The sequence below is a fragment of the Pleurodeles waltl genome, chromosome 1_1 (genome assembly GCF_031143425.1).
Source record: "Pleurodeles waltl isolate 20211129_DDA chromosome 1_1, aPleWal1.hap1.20221129, whole genome shotgun sequence".
Taxonomy (NCBI): domain Eukaryota; kingdom Metazoa; phylum Chordata; class Amphibia; order Caudata; family Salamandridae; genus Pleurodeles; species Pleurodeles waltl.
This window is the reverse complement of record NC_090436.1, coordinates 282,846,596-282,874,348: the sequence shown is the minus strand read 5'-3', so window position 1 is coordinate 282,874,348 and position 27,753 is coordinate 282,846,596. Positions and strand designations below refer to the sequence as shown.

The window sequence follows — 27,753 nt, the reverse complement described above, 5'->3', positions numbered from 1 at the left end:
TTCCCTGTGATATACGTGACATGCTAAAAAAGATGGAAGCGACACTCCTCTCTTTAGAAGTTGCTCTTCCAACATCCCAAAATCCTGGGGTTGCTCAGCAGCTCCAGTCAACTTTTTCTGAATATCAGGAGACTGCTGAAAAGGATGTTTTATACTGCGGTAAATACTCACAGGCTTAGGCCTATGGGGTGGGAGAGAGCCCGGGGTGTGCCTTGGGCATGAGGATACGTGCACCTCGCTTTGCTAACACTATTCTTGAGATAAAAGATAACAGCGGTCTCATCACACTGGAGTCTTTTGGTATAATCAGGGTGTTTGAGACATATTATGAACATCTCTACACCTCCACCGGTCAACAGTCAGTGGATGTAGACACCTATCTAGAAAATGTTGCATTAGGCTGGCTTAGCGATGTGCAGTAAGAGTTTTTAGCAGCAGATATCGATAGCGATGAGATATATAAGGCCATAATGCAGTTGCAGTCAGAGAGGGCACCTTTCCCAGATGGCCTACCACCTGACTTTTATAAGACATACAAAGGCATCCTTGTACCTCTGCCAGGGGCAGTCTATTCCGAAGCTAACAGGGATGTCCTACTGTCTATGAGAGAGGCCCTGATTATTACACTACTCAAACCAAACAAACCAGCTTATAGCTGTGATTCCTACAGACCACTGTCCCTTAATAACTGTGATGTCAAAATACTAGCAAAAATATTGGCCAACCGCCTATTGAGGACCTTCCTGGTGCAGCCAGATTAATCAGGGTTCATCCCAGGGAGAGCTATCTCACATAACTTGCATACGCTTGTAGTGCTCCTGCAAAGTATTGATCCAAAACTCTCAGCAGCAGCAGTATTCTTAGATGCCACTGAGGCTGAGGCTTTTGATTTGCTGGAGTGGGATTGCCTGATGGCCATCTCATGTCACATGGGTTTTCTGCCAGCAGTTATGTCCTGGATTGCGCTACTCTATACCAACTCTGTGGTGTAGGTCCAGGTGAAAGGTGCACAATCTACACCTTTTTTCATCATCTGTGAAATGCGACAGGGATGTCCATTGTTGCCCCTGCTATTTGCGCTTGTGATGGAGCTCCTGGCTGCCAAACTGCATCAACACCACAGGCACTATGCTTTCAGACTGCCAGACAGGCATAGCCTAATATCCCTGTATGCAAACAGTGTCACAGTATACCATATAGACCCTATAAACAGCCTTAAGGAGGTGTTGCAGGATTTTGTCATCTTTGGTGGCCTATCAGGTATACTGATAAAATGAGAGACGTCTCAGATTTTCCCGCTAACCACAAAAACACTGATTCCAACCAGACTATTCCTTGCGATGGTGCGACTTGAGCTTGCGATACCTGGGCAAAGAGGTGACACGGGACAGTGAGGAGCTACTGAGAGCAAACTATGGCACTGCATTAGAAAACATCACAGACAAATACACTCACTAGATTTCACTGCTCCTATCACTGGCAGGTCTTATCTCCCTCATGGAAATGACTATCTTGCATAAATTATTATACTTGTCCCTTAATATTCCATACTCGTTGGGATGTCAATTCTTTAACATGCTCAAGACACAGTTGATCTGTCTGGCCTGGGCGGGGAGACAGCCTCAGCTGAAATTGGAGAAACTTTCCCAATCCTTCGACCACGGAGATTTTGAAGCCCCTGATATGGAATTGTATCAAGCTTGTGTGCAAGCCCATTATGAGATATACTGGTACCGCCCTCCCCCATATGCCACATTTAGCGGTTGAACAGGTTTATATGGCCCAACCCCATCTTCTTCATATCTATGCCCCGGGATCCAATGCGCAGCACCCCTTGCTTCCACTGGAGCCTGCACACAGGCAGCCTGGTGCAGGCTGGCCAAGAACACAGGCAAGCAATTAATATATTCACCTGCTATTTCACTTCATCACCAAGTAGCCTTCCCGACCACTTGCAAACAAGCAGGTCGAAACATACTGGCAATAGCTGGAGTACACGCATGGGGTGACCGCTACAGGGAAGGTCAATTTGCAGGCCGTGATATGCTTTTGGCTGATACACCCCAGACACCACTAGTGAGACTGCCCTGTCCCAAATGATCTTCACGCTGCTTACCCTCTCCCCCATGATGACAGTACTGGGATACACTGCAGAAATAGAGGTGGGATATCGGCGATATGTATCTCTCAGCGTCCTAGTAGCAAAGAGAACATTTGCTTGCAGATGGGGCAGGGGATGCGCACCTAAATTTAAAGAATAGCTGTGAGACTTAAAATTCAGTAAGGATCAACTCGAAGTATATGCTGAGTTACTACCACACAGATCTAGACCCAGAGACATCTGGGAAACACAGGAGACCTTCTTGCCTGCTCATCCCCCAGATTCTTTATCATGCTCCCATTGACCCCCTGGACACTGGATGGACGGTTGCGGCTCCCTGCTGGCAAATGATTATGATGCATCTTTCAGTGCTCGCTTGGGGTTGACACTTGACTTGGGGACAATCATCTGGGCCATCCTGGGTGTGGTGGGTGGGGAGAGGGGCTGAACTAATCAGACTGAGAGATCAATATACTGATGTGAGATTTCATGCAGAAACTGTTTTTTTTGTTTGCATTGCATTGGTTGCTTGAACATATGCTAATGTGTGATTTATCTGAAATGTCACTGCAAACTGTTAAATCAAATAATAATAAAAGTAAAAAAAAAAAACATAGCTGCTTCAACCAGGCATATATCTTCCACAAGATGCAAACAATGTTGTCTAATCATGGTGCATGTAGGCATATGATTTTACCATATGTCATTATCTCACCACTGCACATTAACTTTTGAGAGCCTCCCAGACTGGTGCCAAGGTCTACTAGTTGTTGCAGACTTGCACCCTCAACAACATCTGCACTGCCAGAGCTTGTGGCCCAGGATTGAGAAAAAGTGCAAGTAATAGGTCAGTACTTATCGACAGACAGAAGGTGATGTATGCCATAGATGGTAGGCAAGGATAACCTTGAACACCACTTCTGGGGAGTTGATTAGGATGCCCGATATGTGGAAAAGACTTCAGTTGACCTAAACTGTGCTCTATGATGCCTCATGTTTGCGTGTGTGGCTTGTAGTACCTCCATTAAGTTACTGTGGTTAGATAATGAAAGTTACTCACCAGGCAACTGCATGGTTCTGTACTCTCCAGCATCCAGTTGAAGTCCACTCACGAAGTGAATGAAGATGAAGCTGAGCTTGGAAAATGCATATATCCACTTGCATGACAGACAGCGTACACATTGTTCAGGTTCCCCGAGTGTTAATGTGCCTTGGTTGCTAAAGTGCAATAAGAGTACAATAGCTTCAGGCACATCTGGGCAGTGGGCTACAGCATAAAACTGCCATGTCACATTTTACTTGTCCTGCTGAGTGTGCTTACCTTTTTGGAGGCGGTATGGTCTTTGCATTTTGACCTTTGCATAGGGCATTTTTAGACCTCATGCAAACACCATCCTTTTTTAGTTTATATTGAGCTCGAACATGTGTTCGTGGTCCACCACTTTTGTAATTTTTCTTTGTTTTGAGCATTGACCTGCATGAGTTGGGTGTCAATTTGCAACGTTTCTATTGTGATGTGCAGCTATTCACACTGTGGGTGTTTTGTTCTTGTTGACACAGTGATTGTGTAATCATTGTTATCGTCCCATTTTTGCTTGTTGTGCTGACATTATTAATTACTACGTTATGTGGCTGTATTTGTATTTTTGTTAATCTTTTGCAGTTTCAGTGAGTATCTGTGCGCGGCATGTCTTATTCAAGGCTAGTTGACTATAACATGGTGGAAGAGAATTTGTGGCCTTCTATGACTCAAAAGTTTTCCGAAAGTTGCAACGTGGTTAAAGCTCGATTTAGAAATCGTTTCCACTGGTTTCCAGGTTTGGCAGACTGTATTTCCGTACAGACCAGGCTATTTAATGAGCTATTTGAAGCATCACACAGTTTTCTGGAAAGTGTGATGAATTCTCCGTTCGTTACAAGTTTTTGTCTTGGAAGACTGAATTCTAGTCTGATCTGAGCCTGCATTGTGTTTTTGTAAGTGAAACAGTGATCTGTACAGGATGGATTGTAACGCATCTCAATTTTGCATTTCTGCCTTGCAATAATTTGGAGTGTATGATAAGGACGGTAAAAAAATGTATAACTCATTGTTAACTTCGATTCTAACGAAGGGTTGTTTAAGTTTATATGCAAGGAATTTCATTCTGGATTTTAATGATTTGGACTGAGGTTTCAAATTATTTGAGGTGACGTGGCCCTTTAGTTGTCTCCGTCGCCGTGGGCGCTACACAACACTACACAGCGGCCAGCCACTCCCACGCTTGCCGCTCGTCGCTGGAGAAGGGTAGCGGCTTGATCCCGGCCAGCCCGCCGCTCCCAGAGCAGCGCAGGCTGTGGTTTACACCTACTGGGTGCACCCGTGTGATAAGGGCGTCTTCTTCAAGGCAGGCCTGGTCGAGAGAGCACTGCCACATATATGTATATGTTTTCCTTGTCTGGAACTTGTTTCTCTATGTGAAACTGCTACCAGTTTTATTTTTTGTATGGTGGGAGATATTCACCACCATAGGTTTTTTATTGCTGATTTGAAGGTCGTTTTCTGTGCTGTAGCTTGTCAGGGAAGTTATCAACCTCTGAAGACCTACTGGCATGTGGTTCATTAGGACAATGTCATCGGCGTACTGAATGAAGGCTGAGTTGCGTTTGGTTCACCAGGAGAGGTGAGTAGTCCTTTTGCGATGTAGAAGGACCCTTCCTGTGCCAGCTAAAAGGACACAGGCTGCCGCTACTGGCTCTCCCAGGAGGACGAGTTAAGTCAACCAGGCTGTAGAGTGCAGCTTCCAGGTAGAACTGTGTCTGCGGGGTAGATTTCTGAATGTGGAAAAGCTCCCGGTCCAAGATCATTTCCCAAGAAGCACACGTGGTCCTTGCTGAAGAACAACTGCCATCTGTTCCTGAAGGATTCTTTACTTGTTTGGTATTAGGTATTTATTCGTATATGTACTCTGTTGTGGAAATAATACAAAGAAAGTATATTTCAAGCCAAATGAGAGTCACTCTGACGCAGTGGAAGTGAGGTGACATGATACCATTCACCAAATAAATAAGTAAAAATAGAATCATGCCCCAGAATGTTAGCAAGCAGCTGCTAGTCTGAAATTATATATCCTGTACCGTAGGGGCAATGTTAGAACAGTGGGTATGAAAGATACTCGACTGCTTTCGATGCAAAGAATAACCAAAGAGTTATTGGATTACTAGTTTTATGCAATTATATAGCCAAAGGAAAGTTACAGCAACTAACCATCACCTATTGTAAATAAAAGGGGGATAAATGCAGGTAGACTACTAACACTATATGTGCCAGCTCCAACCAATTGCTTTAGAAAAAATATATTTAAGCAAGGAAAGGTAAAACTACAAATAAAAAAAAATGCTGATTAGTGTATGGGATTTATAAATGTAACACGTGCGTCCACACTATCAACTGTTCGACCTCTATATATTGAAAGATACCTGCCTCTCTGCATCTAACTTTTAGTGTTTCGAACAATATCTATCTTCATTTAGCCAGCATCCCTATCTCCATAGTCGATAGGAATGCCGAGGTGCTGTTGCACACATTTATCTCCGGTATTCATTTGAGAACATGGATTCCTTGGTGTAGTAGCTCAGGCTGGCAAGAGAGCTCAGGGACGGAGTTCAGGGACAGATGACAGAGTTACTGCTGCGTGAGGGTGAAGCTGACATTTGGGGAGAATTCATTCATTATTCTACATGTGGTTTCCACTGCAATTGTTGATCACATGTGGAGGATGCACGAGCTGGCACTCATGCCCATTACTGTTACCAACAAGAACCAAAAGAACAATACAGCTCTGTACTGAAAAGCATAATAGCCTAGTTTAGAATACAAGCGAGAGGTTACTGAAAGCTGAAGACTAAGCCATATATTATTCATTCAATGTGCTGAAGAACCAGGTGACTGTTTAGGTTAAGGATCTGGAGATGTTCATTCATTTCTTATACGTGTATCATTCTTCGTTCTGTGGAATATTTTGCCAATATTAAATAGTGCCTACATCACAAACAGTACTTACTTGTGTGTCCCTGGGTCCTATATCCATATTCTTCAGCAAGCTCTTCAAGAATTCTGTGACACTTTCCCACGGGAAAATACTGTTTGACCCGTCAAGGACTATAACAATATCCAACTGGGTAGTGCATTCTGAAAAAAAATAGAGAAGTAATTTTTTAATGATAACAGTGTTATGCTTTCTGAAACAATATACTTAAACTCCACTACACAAAAGCATATTTTTTTAGTGACAATCACAAAATGATGTTGTGTGAAAGCGGATTATTAGTTGGGGTGAATGGTAGTTTACCACACATAACAATGTCACTGTTTTTGTTAGGTCCAGCAAAGGTTTCAGTAATTTCAACCTCAGCTCAACCCCTGGTAGCTATAACACAAAGCAGACAAGCCTAACTTAAGAAAATGTGAAAAGAATGTAGAAGTACCAAAACACATTAAAAAAATCCACTTTTTACAAATAGAGTATATTTTAATGGGCAAAATGACACCAAAATGACATCTCATGAGAACGAACGATGTACATTTTTAAAAATTAAAATGGTGGCCAAAATTGTTAAGCAGCAACTGCTGTAATCTGGTTGTGCTTCACCAGTACCTAGGAGTGAGTTAAATCTAACAGTAAAGGAGCACAGTTCGGACACAGAGACCAGCTTCACCCCAGCCAAAAGTTTTACCTTGTGACTTAGGGCCTGATTTAGAGTTTGGCGGATGGAGTTACTCTATGAGAATCGTAATAGAGCGGATGGGATATCCGTCATGTTTGTGTCAGAGTAACCTGTCCATCAAACTCTAATTCAGGCCTATAGTCTCTGACATGCAACTTGAAGATCCTTGCTGGGCAAGTTAGCAGGCTGTGCCCAAGATGGTTTCTACAAGGCTAGATAGCTGTTAGATGAAATCCTGGTGAAGCAGCTTACTTTCGCTCTGAGCAGAACTAATTCAAAATGTAACCTCAAGAAAGAATCCATGCTGGTCTCATACTTTTGGCACCTTCCCCCGGTTTAGATTCCTACCGTCAAACGTAGTCACTTTTTTTGAGCTCAGATTCCTCCATTGGGGCAAGGCTGCAAACTGCAACTGAATGGGGCGTCACTAGGCTGGATACCTTTGACATCCACTGAAATGCATTTGCTGCTGTAGAAAAGCTTTAAGCGGGAGTAGCCTGAATCTTTGCAGCAGCGATGATGCAGCAGCAATGCACCTTCCTCGTATTGATTTGCAGGTTTGCCATGGTTTTCTGTAGGTTCTCCATGCAGAAATCCTTGAAAGGTTCCAGGGTTTATGGTTAGGTAGTAGGGGTACACTCTGCCACTTATCTAAGGGCCCCAGGGCTTAGGGACATCTCTTAGGGTCCAGCACTAACTCTAGGTGAACACCAGCAGGGTCCAGGGAAATTCCAGTTGTAACTAGTCAGCTGGGCTCTCTCAGGAAAGTTGGCTTCTTGTAGCTTTTGTGTACCTGAAGCTTAATAGGAAGTCTCAGTCAACTGACCCTTGAAGTCCACTCCTCAGTCCCATGTGCAAGTGGGAGCAGGTCCAGCCATTAGAGTTCTGCTCACAGGTTACAACAGCAGGGACATTCCTTTTTCTGTCATCACAGGTCCAGAAGTATTCGGAGGAGGGTATTGGGGGTGCCAAGGTATCAGCCCGTGGGTGGGCAACCTTTCTGGTCATTCCCTAACCAATGGGGTAAAAAATCCCAGAGGTGACCCTACCCACTTTTTCAGCACTTCCTGTGTGTTTTACTGTAAACTATCCTACAGTGCTCCTCGCTACCTAAAACCAACATGGCATAACCTTTCTTCCCCTGTGCAGTGCTCCCTTTGCCGACCCAGAGGTGTGCTATGATAATGAGCACAGCCATCCTGTTGGTCACTCCAAACCAGTTCTGGGGTAGCTCCCTCTACCACTGGGTTTGGAGACAAGATGGCTACGAAGACAAATAGGAGGCAGGCCTTGATATGAGCTACATCTGCCAATGAATGGATAGCCATCGTTTGAAGTTAATTAAGTTCCTGGGCACAGCCAAGATGGCCATTGTGTCAGGGGATGATCAATCCCTCTCCTTTTGTCTCAGCTATATGAGCTACTTCACACCTAGTCAAGGAGCCACTGAGCTCCAGGATGAGAGTGAACACTGGTGGAAAGGCACATTTGGCGAGTCAGAAAAAGACAACTTTTTAAAAGTGATATTTTCAAAATAGTAATATAAAATCTATTTGATCATTAAGTTGGATTTTAAATTACTGTGAGAATGAACCATTGAATCATTTTTCTAGCTACTCCCAAACTGAAGAGAACCATTATAAGGTGTCATGATGTAACCTTTGCTATGGCAGAGCCAGCCTTGCTACACTGAAAAAACGTAGGAGGTTTTTCACTGCTAAGACATGTAGAATATAAAATATGAATGTCTTACTTTTACATACCATGCACTCTGCCCCTTGGGCATTTATATTAGGGTTGGCTTATAAGTATCAAAAAGGAAGGTTTATACTTGGCAAAAGGTTTATTATGCCAGATCAATTTGGCTGATTTAAAACAGCATATACAGTATGCTTTGCATTGTCACTTCAGTGGTGGCACAATATGTCCTGCTATCCACTAGTGATATTTAACCTACAGAACCTGGGTACACTTTTGTACGATTTACTAGGGACTAAGTAAGTTAAATATGGCAGTCAGGAGTGTAACTAATTTTGACATGATTTAGGGGTCAGAACACATCCAGTGAGGCCTGGTTAATAGTGTCTCAGTGTGAATAGTAAAAAACATGCAAAAAGGGGCATTTTCTTATAGACATGCTTAACATCATCATGAGATTGACTGATATAATATGGTTCTCATACACTGAATAACACTTTACAACTTACTGAGCTGACATTTCTCCTTTATAAAGGAGGAAAGTGCAGAACACCCTTTCATTTCGATTCTGCCCTAGCTCAACATCACGTTTAGCTGTTTAGGGGGCGGGGCACTTCCTGCACAATTTCCAAACATCAGGTAGTTGTCAGTCAGCATGTCTGAAGCTGTGCATTGTAGATCTATTCCAGGATGAACGGTGTAGTAGTCTATTGAGGTGGTTTCGGTCATTAGCATCATCAGCTACACTTCAAGTACTTGTGAGATTGTATGTACTTTTACTGAGGTCAGGTAAGGGTAGGTGAGAATGCAGGCCTGCAAATGTGCATTAACTGCAGGGGAAACAGCAAGAGAGTCTATGACTGCACAGCAGACTATGGAGCCAGTACTATAATATGATGCCTTGGGCTGATGAGTAGTAGGTGTTAGGGCAACTGTCAGTGCGTTTATGATAGTATACCTCCATGGCTAGCTGCATTTCAGACAAATCCAGTGGTTTTTAAGCTGCTCCATGCAGCTCTGTGTTGTGTGTTTAGGAGGAGATGGGCAACAGAGAGAGCTTAACCAGTCATCTACATTTAAAACAGGGCTGTGGAATGCAATGTTGTGGAAGTACAGAGATCTAAGTAGATTCAGTCCAATGATTCACATGACTCAAGGCATTTAAAGCAGTCACCTTTGCCAACTGATTCAAAGACATAAAGGACATTGTTTCCAGAACAATTTTCCTGAGACTATTTCCCTGCTCTTGCCAACCCCACTGTTCTTGGTCAACACTAAAATTGTTTACTGTCAGGGAACAAAATTATATTGCCCCTATCAGTCAATGGTTTTACTTAATATGGATACTAAACTATACACAAAAACATTGGCTAACAGATTAGAATGTATCATGCCATAACTAATACAACCAGATCAATCTGATTCATTTGGTCGAGAAGGCTGCTAATATGAACATATTTGGAGCTGGATGCCGAAAAAACCTTTGACCAAGTGAATTGGATCTTCTTTTTCCACACTCTACGTCAGTTTGGGATTGGAGAACGTTTCATTGCTATGATACAAGCTAACTATACAACCCCTATTGTAGAGTGGTACTGCACATGGTGCTCCCCAAATAGTTCAAACTTTCCTGAGGTACCAGACAGGGATGTCCTTTGCCCGCGTTACTCTTTGCCCCCAGCATGGAGTCAGTTGCAGAAAAGTTAGAGGCAGAACCATCTATTCACAGTTGCCACTTTAGCTCAATTGACCATAAGATTTCCCTATTCACTGATGCTATCTTGCCGTTCCTCACCTTCCCACAGACTTTCCTCCCGGTGTTAAAAACTGGGCTCAATCTCTTTGAATTGGTGGCAGGGTTCCTCTCAGTGAATCTCAGTAAATCCTTCTTACTTAATTTTAATGTACCGCAGGGGGAGATGGAAGAAATAGCAAACTCCTATACCTTCCAATGGGTGAAAAAAGAAATTACTTACCTGGGTATAAAGATAACTCCCAAAATATCATACCTCTACAAAGCAAATTATCTTCGTTTCTTGTGGTAATTAAATTAAAAGCAGATCTTAAGTGTTGGCCTCACTGTATTTGACTTGGCTAGGGCGTATCAACGCTTTCAAAATGAATGTGCTACCACGCATTCTACAGCTCTTTCAGGGGCTCCCTATTGAAATAGAAGGAGACTTCTTCCCTACAACCCGCAAAATGGTAACAAAGTTCATATGGCAAAACCATAGGGCTTGTCTCTCCCACCAATTGTTGACATTCCCCAGAGATGCTGGCGGACTGGCACTACCCAACTTCACGGCCTATTACAGAAAGGCCCAAACAAGATTCATAGATGAATGGTACCGTAGAGCCTCTGATAGACAATGGCTTCACATGGATAGAGCAGTGGTAGGAAAGATGATTTGGGATGTCCTGATGGAAGCCCAAATGTGATTGCCCAAACAATGCATACCTGAGCTCCCTGACCACTACCACACTGAAGGTTTGGGATAATGTAAGTAGGTTGAATGGCTTGACGAAGTTTCCTTCCCCCCATACACCTATCCACTATAATGTCACCTTCCAGTCAGCACGGCACTGGGGTCGCTTTGACAGATGGAAGGAGGGGAGATGCCTTACGGTCTCAGGTCTGTTTTTTGGGGTGGATATACTGACATTTGAGAATTGCTGCTGCAACTTTCAACTACCCACCTCTGAGATCTACCACTATACCCAAATTAAGCATTGGGTTTTATCTCTACCTATTCATGAGGCTGCCACCAGAGAGCTTCTCCTTATAGATCAGTTTGTGAAAAGAGCAGGGACTATACGGGAATCTATATCCTTTCTTGATTCACTCTTGAAATCCAATACACGCATTGACCCATCTCACTATGTCAAAGTCTGGGAACACACATTTGGAACCCCAATTATTGATCAGCAATGGTGGACACTGTGGAATGACAAATTGAAATTTCACCGTTCACTATGCCTTTGTGAAGCATGCTAAAAAGTGCTATATGACTGGTATCCGCATCAAGCAAAACTATAGAAGATACACCCAAACACTTCAGACCGATGCTGGAGAGGTTGTGGACTACTAGGTGACCTCTAACATATTTGGTGGGACTGCCCAATCATACGACCCTACTGGGGAGAAATCTTAGCTCAACTTAATAAAATATTAGACTACCTAGTCCCAATCACTGTGAAGGTCATTCTTTTAGGATTCTGAGCACCATCCCTAAATCATCAAACACTAGGAGACCGCTCTATCCTTTGGTTATGCCTTAGCTTCAGCGTGGAAGAAACCCAAAGCTCCCTCCATGTCCCAGTGGCATGTCCATCTCTGACAACTCCTCATGATGGTACGCATGGTGGACATACTAGCTGATGCTCGGAAAGTTTTTGATTTTATTTGTAGTACACTTTCTTTCACAAGACTTACCGCTTTTATCCTGCCCTACCTGTATACGGGCTTTACATCTTTTCCAAATGTGATGACTCTCCCCCTCACCCCACAATACAAACATAATCCATAATAATCCTCAAACAGCATCCACAGCAGACCAAACTGAAATCCCACCCATTTCATTCCATTTTAAAGACCATCCATACATGTTTTGATGCAGTTATGTATGTTACTTTTGTTCACTTGTGGCACCCCCGTACTATATGACAATAAGAACATGGCTGGCCCAGGTAATTTCCTTTTACTAGAAACGTTGGGATTTTTCTATCCTTGCCCAAAATGGTGATAGTGATGTACACAGATATGTTTCCGATGGTCAAACTCTTTGAAGCTGTACCCGTCAATTGCAGCTTGTTATGACTGATGACCTATCTGTTTGTGATAATAATGTGTGGGAAAGTGCCCTCTTTCTTGGCATGATTACCTCCATTTTCTGCCTGTTGTCAGCGTGTTTGACTGTGTTCACTGGGATCCTGCTAACCCTCTAAATTTGGCTGATAGTAACCTTTTCTTCCCACAATTGGCATACTGATCCCCCCATATAAGTCCCTTGTATATGGTTCCTAGGTACCCAGGGCATTGGAGTTCCAGGGGATCCCTCTAGGCTGCAGCAGTTATTTTGCCACCCACAGGGAGCCCATGCAAAGGGTTCTGCAGGCCTGCTATTGCAGTCTGCGTGAACCGGCTGCAAGCATCTGGTTTCACTACAGGTCACTGTAAGTCACCCCTTTGGTAAGCCCTCTCATCCTAGAGGGCAGGGTGCAGGTTTCTGTGTGTAAGGGCACCCCTGCACTAGCAGAGGTGCCCCCATGAACTTCAGCCCCATTTTACTGGACTTCGGGAGTGCGGAGACGCCATTTTATATATGTACCGGATATAGGTCACTACCTATGTCCAGCTACATAACGGTAACTCTGAATCTGGGCATGTTTGGTATCAAACATGTTGGAATCATACCCCAATACTGTTGCAAGTATTGGAAGTGTGATTCCATACTCTCTAGGGACTCTTTAGAGGACCCCCAGCATTGCTACCACAAGACATACAAGGTTTTCCAGGAAGCCCAGCTGCTGCCACCCCTCCGAAAGGTTTCTACCCTCCTGCTGCTTGATCTGATCAAGCCCAGGAAGGCAGAACAAAGGATTTCCTTTGGGAGAGGGAGATAACACCCTCTCCCTTTAGAACTGACTTGGGAGGAGTAGCCTCCCCAAGCCACTGGTTTGCTTTGAGGTGCACATTTGGTGCCCTCCAGGCATAAACCAGTCCAGACTGGTTCAGGGCCCCCCCCCAGTCCCTGCTCTGGTGTGAAACTGGAAGTGACCACTCCCCTGTCCACACCCCCCCTGGGGTGGTGGCCGGACTCCTCCAGAGAGTCTCTGGGTTCTACCATCTTCATTCCAAGGTTGGCAGGGAACTCTGGTAGCATCTGATTGGCCAGGCCAGGCAGGTGATGTCAGAGGCACCCTCTGAAAGGGTAGTGTTGGAAAATGGGTTATTGGTAAGGGCAGGTAAGTACTTACACTTAGCAATAGGCCACTAACCTCCACTTGGGTCCAGTTAGTTCTCAGTAAATTACTTAGGAGTCAGAGTGTAAAGTATTCAATTATCACCAAACAGTAATTAAATAAAACACAGGAAACAGTTTAAAAATCCAAAACCAATTTATAAAAATAGATTATAGTTTTATCTTTAAATTGACACAAAAACCAATAAAATCGGATAAGGGGAACCGGGGATATGAATTTTTAAGGAATTATTGTTTTTTTAGCGCCTAGAAACAAAAAGCACCAATCTGGTCATCTGGTTGCACCTCGACCGGGGCAAAGTCAAAGATTAAGGCCGACCGTGATGTAGCCCGGCTCGGCTACACGCCGCGGGCGGCCTCGGTCAAAAGTTTTCATGCGCACTTAGTCGTTTTTCTGAAGATTTTCTTCAGCGGGACGAACCTGCAAGTCTAATCCGACCTCCTGGAACTCTTCCCCGGATACGCGTCGCAGGAATCCTCGGTGGAGAAATTACCTTCGGACTTAGTTGTTTTTTTGAGGTGAAAATCCTTCAACTGGGGTAAACCTGGATCTTGATTCGACGTCCTTGGAGCCCTACACGGATACGCTGGCTGGGAGGTCCCGGTCAACTTTGTACATTCAGACTTAGGCGGTCATTACAACATTGGCGGTAAAAGCCACTTACCGCCGTGCAGAAGACCGCCAACACACCGCCACGGAATTCCACCACAGCTATTATGACCTACATGTTGGAATCTGCCAAAATTCAGACACCCACACAACTCCGCCACACCAAAGGTCAGTGATAAACTGGTGAAAACAAAACCTTCACCGTCACGCCAACAGAAATACGCCCACACTATCACAACACATAAATCCACGTGGCGGTCTTTCAACCACGGTATTCCATTGGCGGTACACACCGCCGCGCTCAAAATATACACACTTCTACAAAACACAGCCACATTGGACAATTCCAAATACACACACCTGATACACATACACACACCACTCCCACACACCCATTACAATATAAAACACACACCCACATCACCCACAAACCCCCACGACAAAAAATTTCGATAGAAGGCCAGAGAGAGAGCACCAGCAAGAACAACAGCATCCACAGGCACACAACACGATCACCCACAGAACTTCCACGCACCTCACACAACACACCACTACATATCAGCACACTTATCACCACACACTCCACCCCACACATCACCTACACCACCCCATGGCACGGCAAAGACACCCCAGGTTCTCGAGGAGGAGCTCAGGGTCATGGTGGAGGAAATCGTCTGGGTAGGGCAACAGCTATTCGGAGCACAGGTGCAGCACACCTCAATTGCAAGGAAGATGGAGCTATGGCGAAGAATAGTGGACAGGGTCAACGCAGTGGGACAGCACCCAAGAATTCAGGAGGACATCAGGAAGAGGTGGAATGACCTACGGGGGAAGGTGCGTTCCAAGGTCTCAAGAAAACACCTGGCAGTTCAGAGGACTGGCAGCTGACCCCCACCTCCTCACCCACAACTAACAACATGGGAGGAGCAGGTCTTGCCGATTCTGCATCCTGAGGGCCTCGCAGGAGTAGGTGGAGGAATGGACTCTGGTAAGACAAACCTTAATTATCACATCCCCCACCTTATCATGCATGCCATCACATACCCCCATCCTCACCCTCACCCCCAGCACCCCAACTCCTCACATATGTTCCCAACATCACAAACCACCCATCCCAACACCAAGCCCTGCATGCAACAACAAAGCATGGACACCCATCAATAAAGCATGCCCACTGCACATACCCATACAACCCCCCCATCCTCACACAAGGTCCCACACAGGAATGCAAGCACTGGGGTACACGGTCACCCACCCATTGCACACCATGACACACACAGATGTAATAACCATCCTTTTATACCCCTGCAGGACCCCTACCGAACGTCACTGGACAGGAGGGTTCACACATGTCCACACCACCAACAGAAGAGGCCCACAGTGATGAGAGCACCTCTGTCCAACTGGATCTAGATGACCAGCCCGGCCCATTGGGGACCTCTGGACAGTCGGTTCCCCTCACCTAGTCACAGACCACCACAGACATTCCACCCTCTGGTAACACCAGCACAGCACCCACCCAGCAGGCCCATACCTCTGTCCCCAGGACACGTCAATCAGCAGTGTGTCCATCACTACAGGGAACCCAGGATAACCCATCACCCCAACAACAACAGGGACCTGGGGGCAATGGTAGTGGGCACACGGTCCAGGAGACGGAGGCCCAGGAATACAGGGGAACTGGGAGGGCTGCTGTGCAACGGGGGCGGACAGGCCAAGGGAACCCACTCTCCACGAGACCCTCTCCTCCATCATGGGAGCATACCACCACTCCCAGGAGACAATGCCAACGGTACTGGCAAAGTTTCAGGAGACCCAGCGCCTGCAGGAGGAACAGTATATGGGTTTCAGGGAGGAACTCAGAACCATCAGCTCCACCCTGGGCACCGTAGAGGTGCTGAAGGAAGAACTCAACACCAGGAGGAACACTGTGGCACTACAACTGACACTAGAATGGACGATGAAATGCCCACCACCTCCGTCGGCATTAGTGGACAGGACGCCCTGCCACAGGACCACCACACCATACCCCACCCCCTGCAGAGGGAGAACCACCCCGCAAACGGTCCCTGAGATCCAGGACAAAGACAGAGCACTATGCCAAGACCCCCGCCAAGAAATGAGACCACCCTGATTGTCATCCTACTGTCCCATTTTGTCACCCTGTCCATACTTAAACTGCCCCAGCCCCACCTCCTATGCCCATTTGGGCAATGCACCTGTGAGACTAATAGACTGGACTCTGCCATGGACCTTCCTCCACCATCACCCCTCACCATTTCACTACCCCCCCCCAATATTGAGCACTTAAATAAACACACTTAAAGCACAACACAATCTGGAGTCTGTCTGTGATTTGAAATAGTGTATTAGCAATTACAGTTACAAAATGCTCTTTCAATTGTAATGTCAACATACCTATGTCACACAGCTCTAGTCCATGAGGAATCTAAGCAGATGTCACACAGTGGGACCCACATCTGTGAAATCGTATTGAAAGTGACAACTCAGTGACCATACACTGGGTGAAAACGACACACAGTAGAGAGGTAGTAGAGTTAAAGTACTTGTAGTAGGCAGGTCTGTACTCTTACCTGTGTCTCACTGGAAATATTGCTGGATCACTGAGTCCCTGTTGTTCATGTGTTCTTCTTCTGCTTCCTCCTCTTCACTGTCCACAGGCTCCACAGCTGCAACAACACCACCATCTGGACCATCCTCCTGCAGAAAAGGCACCTGTTATCTCAATGCCAAGTTACGAAGCATACAGCAGGCCACGATGATCTAGCACACCTTCTTTGGTGATTAGAATAGGGATCCACCTGTCATATGGAGGCACCTGAACCTGGCCTTCAGGAGGCTGAAGGTCCGCTCGATCACCCTCTTGCTCACCTAATAGCCACCCACGGTGCCTCTGGAGTTGACCCATCACATAAGGGATGCTGCTATTCCGCAGGATGTAGGCGTCATGCACTGAGCCAGGGAACATGGCATTCACATGGGAGATGTACTGGTCTGCCAAACATACCATCTGTACATTCATAGAATGAGAACTCTTCCGGTTTCTGTACACCTGTTCACTCCTGTGGGGGGGACCAAAGCCAAATGGGTCCCATCAATGGCACCTATGATGTTGGGGATGTGTCCCAGGGCATAGAAATCACCTTTCACTGTGGGCAAATCCTCCACCTGAGGGAAAACGATGTAGCTCCGCATGTGTTTCAGAAGGGCAGACAACACTCTGGACAATACGTTGGAAAACATAAGCTGGGACATCCCTGATGCTATGGCCACTGTTGTTTGAAAGGAACCACTTGCAAGGAAATGGAGCACTGACAGCACCTGCACTTGAGGGGGGATTCCTGTGGGATGGCGGATTGTTGACATCAGGTCTGGCTCCAACTGGGTACACAGTTCCTGGATTGTGGCACGGTCAAGCCTGTAGGTGATAATCAAATGTCGCTCCTCCATTGTTGACAGGTCCACCAACGGTCGGTACACCAGAGGATGCCGCCATCTCCTCACATGTCCCAGCGGACGGTGCCTATGAAGGACAACAGCGAGCACATAGTCAAACAACTCAGAGGTACGTACCCACAGTTTACCCAGAACACCAAACATACACAAAATGTGGCCTGTATGTGTGTTGAGTCTAGGCCTAGTTATGTGTGACGCAGTTGGAAATGAAGCCCTGTGGGCCCCTGAAATGGCGGCTGTCTGACCTCTAAAGTAGGACAATGGGATGTGCGGTAACTGGGCTGGCGTTGTACACCGTCGCGGTAGGCGGTCGAAGACCGCGGCGCAATTCTGCATTGGTTAACATTGGACACTATGGGTCCCAGGAGCCAATGACGATGTTCGCCGGCGGTGACGGTACGCACTGCCGCGGACGTGACCGCCATTTTCTATCTGTTCAATCACTCGATACCTGATCTTCGACAGGAGAGGACCTACACTGCAAGTGCTGCTGTGACCTCGGTCTGGAAGAGACAATGGCTCGAGTGTCTGGGGAAAGGAACCCCTGCCTTCACATCGGAGGAGTTGGAGAAGCTCGTGGATGGGGTCCTCCCCCAGTACACGCTACTCTACAGTCCTCCAGACAAACAGGTAAGTACACAGGGAGCATGTTGTATGGGCTATGCCTGTGTGGAGAGGGCTGGATGTAAGAAGGAAGGGGGGAGAGTGCTGCATGCATGAAAGACGGTGAATGCATGTGCCACATGGCAAGGGTAGGGATGGGGCCAATCACTTTGACGGTGCAGTTGGTAATAACTTCTCTTTTTCCCCTGTACATTTCATGTAGGTCAGCGCCCACCAGAAAAAAGATATTTGGCGTGCCATCTCCAAGGACGTCCGGACCCTGGGGGACTACCACAGACGGAGCACCCATGCCGGAAAAGATGGGAGGACATTCGCCGCTGGAGCAAGATGACGGCGGAGGCTCAGCTGGGGATGGCCTCCCAATGTGGGAGGGGTGTCCATCGCACCATGACTCCCCTGATGTTCAGGATCCTGGCGGTGGCCTAACCGGAGTTGGATGGGCGTTTGAGGGCACCACAGCAGCCACAGTGGGGTGAGTACACTCTCATTCTGCTGACTTTGCGCGCATTGGAGGGGACTGGGTGGGGGAGGTGGGCTGTGGGTTTCCCTAGGCCAGAGCGAGTTCTGTAGGCAAGGCCCCTCCGTAAGGCAGGCCATGTGGCACACCAGCCCACCTCTGTAGAGTGCCAAGTAGACCTAGTCATGCCCCTGTGTCATCTATGTGTGCAGATGTCGTCCATAGCCTTGTAGGCCATTTCCCAGGAATTGAACAGTGGAGCCCAAGAGCGCGGCATAGTGCAGGGGGCTTCTGTGTCTGTTGTGTCCGCCAACGGTAGCGGTAATGCATGCACTCAACATGTCTTTCTTCTGTCTTCCCCCCCCCTTTTTGTGGTCTCCCTGTTCTTGTGTGCATTAGCATCATCAGGTGGAGGAGCAGTGGCACCGGAACACGAGGGAGCTGCATCCCACATGGCCCTGGAGGGCGAGACTACATAGTCAGAATACACCAGTGGGACGGAGGGCAAAGGGAGCTCCACGGCGGGGACAGGAGCTGACACCAGCGACACAGACTCATCCTCTGATGGGAGCTCCCTTGTGGTGGCGGCACCATCTGTGACCCCCGCATCTACAGGTACAGCCCCACCCCCCTACCAGCACCGCCCTCCCAGCAGCCCTTCAGCCTTTGCCCCGTGTCCGCTCACCCAGGAGGGTGGGCATCACCTTCGCCCCAGGCACCTCAGGCCCTGCCCCAGTCACCCCTGCTGCCCTCAGTGAGGAGGCCATTGACCTCCTCAGGTCCCTCACTGTTGGGCAGTCTACCATTTTCAATGCCATCCAGGGTGTAGAGAGGCAGTTGCTACTGATGAATGCATTCCTGGAGGGCATTCATTCTGGTCAGGCGGCCCGTCAGCGAGCTTTTCAGACTCTGGCCTCAGCACTGATGGCAGCCATTGTCACCGTCTCTAGCCACCCCCCTCCAACTTCCTCCACCCGACCCAATCCCCTGTATCCCAAGCACACCTACAGACCAACATGCACATACCTCAACACCGAAGGCAAGCTCAGGCGAACATAAGCACCACACATCCCACAGGCACTCTCACAAGCATCACACAAACGCAGATACACCAACATCCACTGTCTCCACTGTTTCCCCCTCCTCCTCATCTCCCTCCTCCCTCCCAGTCCCGTCTACACTCACACCTGCATGCACTACCTCTACAGCCACTACGTCCCTCTCCAGCACACCCACCACCACACCCCACTCACGTGCAGTCACCACCCCCACTACCATTCACAGGTCCCCTGTGTCCTCTCCCAGTGTGTCTGTGATGTCCCCTCCCAAGATACACAAACGTAGGCACACACCCACCCAACAGTCATCCACCTCAGGACAGACTCCAGCGCATGCACCTTAACCCAAAGTCACCAAACGTACACCTCCTACAACCACCACCTCTTTCTCCACTCCCAAACCCCCTCCAGCTACCCATCCCAGTGTGTCCAAAATACTTTTCCTGTCCAACCTTGACCTCTTTCCCACACCTCCCCCACCCCGTCTGTCTCATAGGTCCCGAACTTGAACCTTAGCCACAACATCTCCAGGCCTGTAGTCACCGGAATCTGGAGTGCCCCGGCCACCAGGGCAGCCAGTGTGGCACGGAACCACAGCACAGACAGTCCCCCACCTGTGAAGCATCAGAAGTTGGCCAGTGCCCGGCGGGAGAGGGGGAAGACTTCAGCCACCAAAGCTGCTCCCAGGGGTCCCGTTGGGAGTGTGGAGTCAGCTGTGACACCTCCCAAGGTGGGGAAGGTCCACAAGAAACCCGGCAAGTCTGGGAAGAGCAGCAAAGGCGGAGAAGACCGCCATCATCCACAGTGCCCAGGAGGCCACCGCCAGCATCAGCCCAGCTGCCCAGGAGGCCACCGCCAGCATCAGCCCAGCTGCCCAGGAGGCCACCGCCAGCACCAGCCCCACTGGGCCATGAAGGACCGCCAGCACCAGCCCCGCTGGGCCATGAAGGACCGCCAGCAAAAGCCCCGCTGGGCCATGAAGGACCACCAGCAGCTGAGACCCTCCACAGGGCACCGCCATCTCAAGCACCGCTGAACAGGGCACCGCCATCTCAAGCACCGCTGAACAGGGTACTGCTGTCTCAAGCACCGTTGAACAGGGCACCGCGGTCACAAGCACAGCTGAACAGGGCACCGCCGTCTCAAGCACCGCTGAACAGGGCACCGCCGTCTCAAGCACCGCTGAACAGGGCACTGCCGTCTCAAGCACCGCTGAACAGGGCACTGCCGTCTCAAGCACCACTGAACAGGGCACCGCCATCTCAAGCACCGCTGCACAGGGCACCGCCATCTCAAGCACCGCTAGCCCATGAGCGGCAGGGGCACTGACGCAACTGAGTCCGTCACGGGGTGAATGATGCACTCTGGGCACCATGCCCCCTCCAGAACCAGTGGAGGCTGTCATCCACTACCTCGGTCCTTAGCAGGATGAAGCACTCTGGGCACCATGCCCCCTCCAGAACCAGTGGATATTGCCATCCACTACCTATGTCCCTAGCAGGGTGAAGCACTCTGGGCACCATGCCCCCTCCAGAACCAGTGGAGACTGTCTTCCACTAGTGAGACTGTGGCTTTGCACTCCCCAGGATGGAACAGTGGGCAACCCACCCACTGTAGAGACTTGTGAGACTGTGGCTTTGCACTCCCCAGGATGGAACAGTTGGCAACCCACCCACTGTAGAGACTTATGAGACTGTGGCTTTGCACTCCCCAGGAAATGGCAGTGGGCAACCCACCCACTGTAGAGACTTGAGAGACTGTGGCTTTGCACTCCAACAGGATTGAACAGTGGGCAACCCACCCACTGTATAGACTTGAGAGACTGTGGCTTTGCACTCCCCAGGATTGAACAGTGGGCATGTGGCATTCTCGTGGATTTTGCATTGTGCACTCAAGCGGCTGAGGTGCCCCCCCTTTCCCTCCCCCTGAGGTGCCTTTTTAGTTGCTGTCTGATGCCCCTGCAGTGTTCTCTCCGTCATGGTCGGGGATCTTGTGTGGGCGTCGCCCATACCGTGTGGTCCCAGTGTTCCACGGACTTTCTTAGTGCACTACCTGGACTACTATGCTTGGTATATATTTTGTACATGGTGTATATACATATATATTTCTGCCTACTTGATTTTAATATATTACAATGGTTACACTCATTTACTATTGTCTTTGCATTTTTCCGGGTGGTTTGGGGGGTGTAACTGTAATGTATCAACATGTATTAGTGTGTGTGTTGTAGAGGGTGAGGGTGGGGGTGGGGGTGTTGCGTGTGTGTATCCCTTTTTTTTGCCTCCCCCCTCCCCTGTGTCGTAGGTGCAGTACTCACCGTGGTATTCGCCGCCGGCGTTGGTGCTCCTGGTAGAGGAGCAGGAAGACTATTGTAGGTAGAATTTGGAGTTCTGGGTCCATGGCGTCCTCGATTCTCGTGGGGTGTGTAGAGGTGAGCGTTTTTCCTTCGGGATTCCTGTTTCCGCTGTGTTTTTATCCGTGGTGAATCCGCCCCGGAAAAGGTGGCGGATTGGTCTGTCATAATAGTGTGGACGGTACATTGTCTCCCGCCTGTCTGTTGGCAGTGACCGTCACGCTGTTTGTTTGTACCGCCGTGGCGGTTGGAGTGTTAAAGTGGCTGTCTATGTTGGCGGTTTCCGCCACGGTCGTAATTGCAAATTTTTTACAGCCGGCCTGTTGGAGGTCTTACCGACCGCCAGGGTTGTAATGACCACCTTAGTCTCTGGACAGCTGCCTGACTACTCAGGACTCACCAGTGGCAATTCTGGACTCCCTCCCTTCTGGCGCCTTTGGCTCCCTGGAACTTTCTTTAAGAGTGGCCTACCCTTCCTTTTCTTCTTTCCTTTTCTTGGGTACTCCAGTCCCCTAACTGTAGTGACTGACTCCCCAGGACTTTGGGTTGGGGGCGCCCTGGGTGACCACCCCATCTGGGAGCAGACTCACCTCTGGGAGGTCATTGCCCAGGATACAATCTAGGGGGAGGTCAGCACTGACTACCACCCTAAACCAGTCAAGGATACCCCCCCTCTCTAGGGGCACTATGGCTACAGGTTTGGAGGTGACCTCCCCTGTGGCTATCCTGACTTTCCTGGTCTCTCCTGGGACATACATGTCTGGGGTCACTAACCGGTTACTCACTATGGTATGACTGGCACAGGTGTCTCTCAGGCCAGTGGTAGGGATCCCATTCACCTGAATGGGGTGGGAGTGCCTACTCCCACCCTCAGGGATCACCAGCTTACCATCTGGCCCTGTCTCCCAGCTCAATGCTAGGAGGACTTCATCATCTGAGGAGTCCTCCTCCATGGCTACACTGGACAGCCCAGTGCTTACCACCTTCTTTAGACAGGCTGCATCTTCTCTGAAATGACCTGTCTGCTGACAGTCAAAGCAAGCCTTACTGTCCAAGAGCTTTTTTAACCCTGGGTCTCCCTGTCTCTGCTTGTCAGAGTGGGAGTGGGATTTACTCTCCTCCTTCTTAGGGTTCTGGGGTACAGAGGGAGTCTCTGTGATGGGCTTACCACCTCCCTCCTTAGGTTTTTGGGGACCTGAACCCCCCTTCTTGGAGTCTCCCCCCATGGACTTGACAACCACCCTGGTTCTCAACCACTCATCAGCTGCCTCCCCCATCTCTCTAGGGTGGGTCAGCTTAGAGTCCACTAGATGCTGGTGTAACCTTTCTTGGGTACAATTGGTCAAGATGTGCTCTCTCATGATCAGATTGTATAACCCCTCATAAGTATTTACTTTGTTACCATGAATCCAGCCCTCTAGTGCCTTAAGTGAGGTGTCTACAAAGTCAACCCAAGACTGGGTATTGACCTTCTGGGTGTCCCTGAACTTCATCCTATACTGCTCTGGTGTCAGACCAAACTTCTTGGTTAAGCACTTCTTCATACTAGGGTATGAATTTGCTTCCTCCCCACTTAAGGTCAGAAGCCTATCCCTCCCTGAGTTGGGGACCAACTCCCATAAAAGTGAACCCCAGTATTGAGTCCTAACCCTTCTCATTTGGATTGCCCTCTCAAAGGCCTCCAACCACTTGTCTATGTCATCCCCCTCTACATAAGCAGGAACCACCCTCTTGGGTAGTCTGGGGCAAAAAAAAACACGGATGGACACCTGAGCTTCTCTGTTGCTGCCACCATCTCTTTTCTCTTTCTTTGCCCACTTTTTCTTTTCTAGGGCCAGCTTCTCTACCTCCAAAGCTATAAATGCTAGCTGGGCCTCCAGCTCTCTTTCCCTGAGGGACAGGTTCTCTCCTCCTGAAGGGACCCCCTTCCCCCAACTAGCTTTGGGTATGACCCTAGTGACTGCGAGTAATGAGAACCGGTCTTCCTCATCCTCACTTAGGCTCAGATGCCCTCACTCCCCTGAGAGGTTGGAGCTAGCATCCTCCCCTGCTTCTTCCTCCTCTGGAGCTTCCTCTGGGCCTGCTTCTTGGGCCTCAGCCCATGCTGTCAGGGATTTAATCAGGACATGATTCCTGAGGTCAGTGGTTGCAGGCAACCTCCTTGCAGTACACAACCTCCTAAGCTGGATTACTGTCAGTGTGGATAGGCTAGCCAGATCAAGCTCCATGGTTCCCTAGTTTTGTGTCAACAAAAACTTTTTGCAAAAATTGGAAACAAGAATTTAGAAAAATCACAAAAATTCAATAATTGAAATTAATCCAAATAAAAAATTAAAAACAATTTTTGCACTAGGACAATTTAAAGGATTTTTAATTTGTTTTACTTAAAACAGTAACGTGATACTGAACACTAGTACAGGATCCCACCACTGCGCACCAAAAATGTTGGAAAATTGATTATTGGTAAGGGCAGGTAAGTACCTACACTTAGCAATAGGCCACTGACCTCCACTTAGGTCCAGTTAGGTCTCACTAAAATAAAACCCAGCTCAACCCTTGGTAGCTTGGCAACAAGTGACAAGGCTTATCTTAGGAGACAGAGTGTAAAGCATTCAAATATCACCAAACAGTAATTAAATAAAACACAGGAAACAGTTTAAAAATCCAAAACCAATTTATAAAAATGTATCTTTAAAATGACACACAAATGAATAAAATCGGATAAGGGGAACCGGAGATATGAATTTTTAAAGAATTATTGATTTTTTAGCACCTAGAAACAAAAAGCGCCAATCGGGTCATCTGGTTGCACATCGACCGGGGCAAAGTCAAAGATTAAGGCCGACCACGCTGGAGCCTGGCTTGGCTACAGGCCGTTGGAGGCCTCGGTCAAAAGTTTACCTCCGCACTTAGTCGTTTTTCAGAAGATTTTCTTCAGCGGGACAAACCTGCCAGTCCAATCCGACCTCCTGGAACTCTTCTCCAGATACGCGTCTCAGGAATCCTTGGTGGAGATTATTAACTTCGGACTTCGACCGGTGTAAACCTGGATCTTGATCCGACGTCCTTGGAGCCCTCCTCGGATACGCTGGTTGGGAGGTCCCGGTCAACTTTCTACTTTCGGACTTAGGCCCTCATTACGACTCTGGTGGTTGGCGGAGAAGTGGCGGTCTTACTGCCAACAGGCTGGCGGTAAAAAAATTGGAATCATGACCATGGTGGTTACCGCCATGGTCATCTGCCACTTCTCTGAACCGACCGCCAGGGCGGAGACAACCGCTGGGCTGGAGACTTGGGTCTCCAGCCCGGCAGCCATCACAAGACCGTCGGCGGTATCATGACCTGGCTGACCGCCATGGATTTCAAGGGGTTGGGCACCACCATGAAATCCATGGTGGGAATCCCTTCCCTGGCACTGATAGGGGTCTCCCCCACCTCTCACCCTGAGTCCTTCCCGACACCCCCACTCCCTGCCACCCCCTAAAGGAGGCAGGACCCCCCTCCCCACCCCTACCGCGACATCACTACACAGACACACACCGACACGCATGCAGACACCACCAACACACATACCCGCACACACACACACAAACATGCCAACAGACACACACACAGTCATACACGCACACCCACATTCAGACATACACGCACACATCCATACAGACATACATACAGGCAGACACGCACACATTTCCAAACACACTACACCCCGCATGCATACACGCAGTCACACACGTCCTCTTCATACTCACACGCACACCCCAATGCATGCACACAACACACAACACCCCCCACCCCCTCCCCTAACGGCCGATCAACTTACCTGGTCCGTTGATCCTCTGGGAGGGGACGGGATCCATGGGGCTGCTCCGCCGCCAGCACCCCATCAACAGAACACCGCCACGCAGAATCACGTAACGTGATTCAGTGGGCGGTGTTCTGTTGATGGGTGGTTTGAGGTGGAGCAACCTCCACTTCCCCGCTGACCGCCAGTATGGCTGCTGGCGGCTCTCCGTCCGGAAAAGGATGGAGGGCTGCCAGCAGTCATAATTCTCAGAGCGGAAAACTGCCACCACTGGCGGTCTTCAGCACGGCGGTTGAAATGACCCCCTTAGACTCTTTTTTGGTGATTTACTTCACCGGGACGAACCTGCAAATCAGGCCGGGTCGCGGTTGAGGCAAGCCGTCTAGAGTTGCTGCCGCGGGTCGGTCCCTTTATGGAGCTTTTTTTCAAAAGTTCTCCAAACTTCTCCAAACTTCGGGATCTTCTCACAGATGTTCCTTTAAGGTTCTTTTGGGATCCACAGCTCACCTCAAGGGTCCAGAAGCTCCGAGATGATCCTTGGGGTGTGGACTACAACTTCCAGAATGCACCTGGGCAGTGGTCAGCTGGTTGATTTCTTCAGGAGTTGGTGCAGGGAACTCTGGTTAGCAATTTTTCACCTGTAGCAAACAGGGAGTTCCTCCTTGAACCAGTTGAAGCCAGGCAAAATCCTTCTTGTGGTGAAGCCTAAGTGTGCAGCTGGTGCAGTGCTAGGTGCAGGCCAGGGGTCCAGCAGGACAGTCCTTCTTCTTCTGTAGTTCTTCCTGGTAGGGATTTGGTAGGGAACTGAGGTGTGGGTGCAGGTCTGCCAGTTTTATCCTTGCTCCTGGGTGAAAAGCAGGGGGGTCCTGATTCTCCGATCAGGTGCAGGGTCCTTCCCCCTGTGATGACTACTTCCTGGGAAGTGTGGCAAAAATCAATCCCAGGAGGCAACATTCTTAAAAAATCCATCATGGCTGAAAATTATTTTTGGAGGTTACATCTGGCTGAGCCCACACACTGGTGTGGCTAAAAATCATAAAGACACCCCTCTCCTGCCCTCTCCTAATCTAATCAAGGGGGACACCTAGTTGTCTGGGGTTGCAGGATGTGGGGGTGTTGCTGGGTTGCTCCAAATGTCCTTCTCTGCCTTTGAAGACCAATTTGGCAGCCCTCCCCTTCCGGCCTCACCATCTGCTGAGGGGAGATTTCCTCCCACAGGCACATCTCCTTGTGTGAAGCCAGGCCACTTCACACCTCATCAAGCAGCCTGGCCAGGCTGCCAGAGGCTGGTCAATCAGAGCACAGCAGCAAAAACAATGCAGGGCTGAAATTGGCAACTTTTCAGGTAAAGTTTAAAACTCTTTACCTGAACAAGTTAGATTAAATCCAACAACTGGAAGTTGTGGGATTTTTTATAACAATTAATTTGATACCAAACTCTTGGTATCTGTCACTTGAGGGGACTTTTAAAATTAAAATAAAGTCTCCCCATTCTAGCCTATGAAGGGCATTCACTACAATGAGGGAAAAACTAATTTGGTTGTTTTTTCCTTACTAGGGCTTATACAACTATTTTTATAAGGTCCCTGCTTATAGTTACATGGCACCCAGCGCTAGGGGCACATAGGGCACACCTTAGGGGTGACGTATATTTAAAAATAAGGTAGTTTAAGACTTTGGAACTACTTTTAATTCCAAAGTCGAATTTGCATATAACTTTATTTAAATGAAGCCAGCAAGGCAGGCCTGCCTTTAAAATTACACTGGGAACCTCAGCAGTGCACCTATGGGTGCACTACCTATGCTGGGGTCCCTAAACCTACATGCCCTACCATATACTAGGGACTTATAGGTACGATGACTTAGCCAATTATAATTAGCCTA

At 48.3% G+C, this 27,753-nt stretch overlaps 1 protein-coding gene across 1 annotated transcript in view; it reads right to left on the bottom strand.

The window, feature by feature from the left end:
• Positions 1-27,753, bottom strand: part of ITGA1 (integrin subunit alpha 1) — a 795,992-nt gene that overhangs the window by 421,848 nt on the left and 346,391 nt on the right. Inside the window, exon 6 of the mRNA XM_069221693.1 lies at positions 6,142-6,269. Within this exon, the coding sequence (XP_069077794.1) occupies positions 6,142-6,269 (128 nt within the window). The remainder of the gene's footprint in view (positions 1-6,141; positions 6,270-27,753) is intronic.